This window comes from Phocoena phocoena, chromosome 14 (assembly GCF_963924675.1).
Source record: "Phocoena phocoena chromosome 14, mPhoPho1.1, whole genome shotgun sequence".
Taxonomy (NCBI): domain Eukaryota; kingdom Metazoa; phylum Chordata; class Mammalia; order Artiodactyla; family Phocoenidae; genus Phocoena; species Phocoena phocoena.
The window spans coordinates 69,636,256-69,642,530 of NC_089232.1; the positions used below are offsets into that span (position 1 = coordinate 69,636,256).

At 46.5% G+C, this 6,275-nt stretch overlaps 1 protein-coding gene across 1 annotated transcript in view; it reads right to left on the reverse strand.

The window, feature by feature from the left end:
- DRC1 (dynein regulatory complex subunit 1) overlaps positions 1–523 on the reverse strand; it is a 48,163-nt gene extending 47,640 nt beyond the window's left edge. Inside the window, exon 1 of the mRNA XM_065890848.1 lies at positions 369–523. Within this exon, the coding sequence (XP_065746920.1) occupies positions 369–523 (155 nt within the window). The remainder of the gene's footprint in view (positions 1–368) is intronic.
- Positions 524–6,275: the final 5,752 nt, after the last annotated feature.

Consider the following 6,275-nt stretch of genomic DNA (forward strand, 5'->3'; position numbering starts at 1 on the left):
TGTGGAAGGAAGGCGGGCTGGGAGGCAAGGAGGAAAGAAAGACCTCGGCGGGCAGGTCATGGAGCCCGCCTCTTCAGCGTATGGCCCACAGTGCCTGGCGCAGCAGGCTCTCAATGAACATGCTGGAGGGATTATGATTTCCGTCTTTGACTTTACTAGCGTGTTCAATGTTTTAATATCCCATGCTTTGTTTGAACCTTCTGGTAGAAATGTTTTCTATCTTATCAAGAAACAAGGCCGGCTCACACGTAGGGCACGCCGCCCCCTCACCGCAGGGGCTCCGGCCCGGAGAAGCCACCCCCTCATCCCTGCACCGCGTCAACGCACCCTGGGCGCTCCTTGGCGGGACCCGCCCAAACCCAGCTCACCGCCTCCGAGCTTCCAGGCGCGCCGCGATGCGGAGGCGCCGGGCCTGGATCCGCTCCTGAGGGTTATCAGAATGTATCGAGGGCCCGACAATCGGAGTGGCTAAATGCTCCTTCTCCTTCTCCTCCAGGACCCTCAGGGATCCCGGCGGATTCATGGCAGGTGCCTCCCGCCCCCAGGCAGCTCTGCCTGGACCACCGCCGGACTACCGCCTTGCTGCTAACAACAAGCCGTTGCTAACAACAAGCCGTTGCCAGGGAAAGTCACCTAATCCGCAGCTGGCGTGGTTGCGCGCGCATCCCCTCAGGCTCTGCCCACCGGTGTTCCGAAAGCTATATCCCCGCTTGGGACTTCATTCCCTTCTCCTGCAATTCGGGTAATCCCCACGAAGGCCCGAGGCTGGAAGATTTAAGAGCTGCACCAATAGTGATTCGTCACTTACTGACCCTGATGACTGATTCTTCATTCATCAAATAAATATTCCTCAAAATCATATTCATCAAATATAATCGAGTGCCTACTCTATGCCAATCACTGTGCTAGCGCTGAGGATACAAGCGTTGTCCTTTCCTCATGGAGCGGATAGAATAGTACGATCGCTCGGAAAGCTCGAACTAAAGTATACTGTATCCATCTACTCGTCGTCCATTCATTTTTGAGCTCCTATTGATACTTTGTGCATTCGGCCCCTATGTTCTCTAGACTATATCCATCAAGGAATTGTCTTCTGTAGCGGTTTTCAGTAGGGCTGAAGCCTAGGACAATCCCATCACCACGTGCAATCACATACTTAGGAAAAGGAGAGCAGAGGAAAATGGTACGGAAGGCAGGCGGGGCGGGGGGGGGGAGTGAAAGTTAAGAGCACAGAAGCACAAACTTTTGAGGAGTCCCTTAAGAGGCACTATTTTTTGTGTGTGTGTCGCATTGCCAACGAAAAATTCATAGTGTTCTTACTGAGAATTAACATCCTTTCGAAAACAAGCTGGATCACATTTGGCAGAATCTTATCCCACTGGCCTGAGGTTAACTCGGGAAAGGGCCCTGGAGTAGTAAGAAAATGCAGGTCCTAATCCTAGACCGGCCCTGAAACCTTAGGTATGCCACACCTTCTTGACCGTTTTCTCAGCTGTACTGCCTGCCTACTCAAATCACAAGCAATTGTGAGGCCAAAGGAGATAATCGCGTGGTGAATAAGACCTACCCAGAGGGAAATGGAGTTTTCATTCTTCTTTTTTGCTTTCTTTATGAGCCTTTACTGGGTGTTCTGGGGGCAAGGGAGAGGTCCAGCCGCATAGAAATGAGAGGGGGTGGGTCTCAGGATGAACTGCTGGACTCCGTGATGCTCTTGGAATAAGTCACATCTTTACGTAGCCGCTGGGGGGGGGGGGGGGGGTCCTCTCTGGGTCTCTGGGGGTTCTGATTCCTCTCCCCACTTCAAGGGACCCTCTTGGCCTTGGCTGCCCAGAGGAGCCTGGTCCAGGAGGGACTCCAACTGCAGGGATGGGGTGACTGGGCCTGGGGCTGGGGCAAGATTGGGGAGCCAGATGCCGCTTGGGGGTGGGGGGCCGGGGGAAAGAGATCGAATAGAAGCTTTGGCCCTTCTGATTCTTGCTGGGGATGCCCAGCACCTTCCCCTCCACAGGCCATGCCTCACTCTTCCTTGGGGCCCTCTGGGGCTGGTATAGGGCATTGCTGTAGAGTGGATTCTCTGCGTCTCTGTTCCGGCAGCGGCGGCGGCCCCAGATCCGGGCGCCCGGAGGAAAAGCAGCCACGGCCACAGCCCCCGGTCACCAGCAGCGCGGAGAGTCCTGGGGCGGGCTGTGGTGGTTTGTGGGCGGGCTGTGGTGGTTTGTGGGCGGTCTGACTGGGGGCGGGGCACGGTGGGGGGACGGCGGGGCTGGTGGTGGGATCGGAGTTTTCTTTTTTAAATTAATTTTTCCAAGTGTACAAGTGGTAGGGAGATTTAGGAGTGCCAAAATCTTGGAGCAGTCAAGAGTCCAACACCTGCCTGGATCCTTGTCCCATATCTAGCTGGGGTGAGGAGTCTGGAGGGCGGGGGAGGGGAACGAGTTTTCTTCGGGCCTCAGTCTCTCTCTCCTTTAGTTGTGACCTCCAGCTTTAACCTTCCCTAGGGGCTGAGGAATCAGAGGCAAGATACAGTGCTGACCCCTAACTCCTCTAGGTCCTGGTTCATGTCTCCACCACCTGTGAGAAGAGACACAAGTACAAGCGTGTGTGCCTGTCTACGGCTGGGAGTAGGATGCCACGAGAAAGTCACTGGGAATCGGCTGTCACACGAGAGATGGGAGAGAGAGCAAAGGTACCATAAAGACTCATAAAGAGCGATCAATAAGCTGCTTGGCCTAAAGCCAGACATTTTTTGTGATAAAGGAATCTGACTCCCTTTTTTGCTGTTTGAGCTTTTAAGCCTCATGCCTTTTTTCCCCTTTGCTCCACATCTGGGCAGCTGACTTAAAAAAAAACAAAAACAAAAAACCCTGGGTGCTCTCTCCTTTGGTGGGAGGTTCTTACTGTGTGTGCTGGGTACCCTCATCCTGGCCCTACCTCCCAACCATAACAATACCCCAGGCCAACCTCCTTTTCTGGCTCTCTCCAGACATTTCCCAGCCAGCTGGGAGGTCTTTGCTGCTGTCACAGACAGCCTCAATTATATAAATAACAAACCTTTTTCATAGGTGTGGGAAAAAAGACACTCTCATTCACTGCTGGAAAGACACCCTTTAGGAAGACAGTGTGCCAGTAGCAACAGTTTAAATAAGCATATGCACTGAGTAGGCAATTCCACTTAAAAGAATTATCCTTGAGAGATAACAGGTCTAGGCTATAGCCCCATGGGGCCAAAATTACATCAGTAATTTTTTAAAGTTTATCAGTAGCTAAACCCAAGCTGGTTGCCCCTGCTGAGTGTCAGGCCGGTGCTAGGTGTTTGAGGTTTGCATTTAGAAGGGAGGGGATAACTGCTACTGCGATCGATCGAACGGAGGGCAGGGGATTAAGAGCACATTAAGCCAGAGAATTAGCCTGGGTTAAAATATGGGCCATTTCCTCCCTCATCTTCTTTAAACCTGTTACTGAAAAAACTTTTAAATGCCCACTGCCAGAACTGGGAGATCAATTCTTATGTTAAAAAAATAGGAAATATTCTCCTCAGAAGCCATGTTAGAAAATATGAGTTTTTATAAGAGCTTATGGTTTGTTCATATACTAAAGTTTAGGTGTATTAAGTGTGGGTTATTAAGTTCTTGTGGAATTAGCCTGGGAAATTAACAGCATACATTAACACTCTTTCTATGGGAAGATGTTTTTGAGTATGAAACCACCACCTTACAAGCTAATATAAGTGTGATCCAGTTATTATGAGAACAATAAATATTACGCAGTACCCAGTTCTGGGAGAGTCAAGAGCAGTATATTATGAAAAGCTGTTACTGCCACGTTCCTAGTACTCTGCTCTCTGAAACATGTCACAGGACTATAGAACACCCAGGAGCTGATCAAACAAAACAAAACCTTTTAATGTTTTGCTCTAAATTAACCAATGATTCTCTGAGACAAGTGACTGGACATTATTTTTCTCCCCATAGCTCCCCTCCCCTTTTGTACCTGCCAAGGAAAAACAAAGAAGACAATCTGAAAACAATTAAAAGGATTGAAAAGTCATTTTCTCTTTTCTTTTATTACAATAAATATTTATCAGTAACAGAATTAAACAATTTTAAGTTAAAACCTACTGCATTACTTTTGTGTTTCACAGCAGCAGAATAAAACACAAATCCAGTTGAAAGGGCGAGGCTTCCAGAATCCAGTGGCAAGAAACAGTCAAGGTCTTGATTATCTGGGCTAGCAACAGGATCACCGATGACACAATACTAATGGTGAAATGCACAGCTGTACTCTATTTGCACATCGAATTATCTAAGACTTCACAACATTCCAGCTAAGGAATTTAAGCAAACTGTGAAGCCCCAGTTCCCATAAGAGCTAGATTTTCCCCCCCATCAAGCCCAAGAGCACAACTGCTCCAAGGGCTGCCCTCTGGCCAGGATTGGGCCCATCATCATTCAGACCCAGAAGCCTCAACTCTGGTGGAAGCAACCATCTTTCTCAAAAGCTTTCTGGCTCACACAGTCCCTGGTGAAAGGGAAGGGGAAAGTGACGTATGTCAAGGGCCTTTCTTGGGGACTTAGATGAATGGAAAGTAGGAAAGACTATGGCTCCAGATAAGGAAGAGGCTTCACAGAGTTATGGGCTACATGCAGATTTAGTCAACATGAAGAAACAGTCTAGTGAAGGCTTACCATCTTGCTGATAATCGAGAGTAGACTGCATGTATATACGAATATATCATACATATATGTGCACAGAGAATATGTGTACATATTAAATATGCATATATACACACACCACACATAACCAGATAAAATAAATGCTACATTATTTGCTATGAACACAGCAAGTGCTAGACAGACCAGTTACTAACATGTTCAATTAAACTACTTGAAAGGGAAAATAAGACTTTGCGCTCCTTTCATCTTCTCTAATATATTCCACTTGTAGCAAACACATTCCAGTTACTTAAGTGGTATTGTTTCTAGGTACCTGAGAAGGGATGGAATCAGAATACTACAGAAAGCAACCTGCAACAGGACCAAGCTAAACAAATCAATAATTGATTCTGCCAGGATTCCTGCCGCCTATTCTTAGTCACAGGGCATGAAACCTTACTCAGAAAAGTATCGATTTCATTTCCTACAACTGGCTACAAACTTAATCTATTCTGTTAGATGGGAAGGGAAAGGGAGAAGGCAGACAGCAGGGAGTTTACACCTCAGCAGTTGCTCGCTGCCTTCCCCTTTACCCACAGGAAATGCTACTTTAAAAAACAAAACTGAAATTTGGAGTTTAATACTGAATTCTGCTTTCTTGGCACATTCCAGAAAGAGGAAATGATTACACGTAGCTGCGTCTTTGTCTCCTGAATGGCTGCTCTAATGGGATAAGTTATATAAACAAAACAACCTACGAAAAATATTCATCTTGTGGGCAGTCTTGATTAGTACTTATTGAACTAAGTCTGATACTGAATGATACCGGTAATTCAAACAGATTCATAATGCAGCATTCATAGATCTCGTAAAATAAAACAGGATCCTCCTACAACCTGATCAGTAACATCAAGTACTAAACTAAACATGCTTCTGGCCAAGAACTTACTCTTCAGGGATTAAAAAGTGCTTCTCAAGAATATCAGAATCTAGAATTCACGGTAAATTGTCTGTTTCAATAAAAAGCCAGAATCAATTCCTATTCTAATTATTACCCATAAAAACTTCTCAAGAGAAGCCCTTAGCCTAAGAGCCATAAGGCACCCACAGCATTTAGCCACTCCTCCCATCTTCACTACTGTCTCTAATTACAACGTAGCATTAGGTACACCATGGCCATGGTCCAATTCACATGCTTTCAAAATAACACTCCCCTGATTGAACCTAGCTTTCTAAGAATGATTCTATGGAGAGCAAGACAATGTTAACGGCCTGTGGGAGACAATACTTCTGTTGTGTCCAAATGGACTCTCCTCAAGACAAGGCTTTGTTAAATTATTCTAGAATCACTCCATGTGCCATTTGCCAATTCTGGGGACCGGGCCTTTCTGACCAAATGCAACACAACCCCCTCACTCAGGCCACCCGTGAAAAAGGCTACAAACGGCAAAACTTCTTTTGCTACCCAAAATATTAGCTCATTTAAGATCTGTCTGTAAGAAGAGCAGGTCTCTGCTTAAAAACAATCGATCAGCTAGATTACTATCTCTTGCATTTTTCTTAAAAAGGAAAGCATTACTAGCATGTTTAAAAGGTTACGTTTATCTTGCACTGTAGAAACCC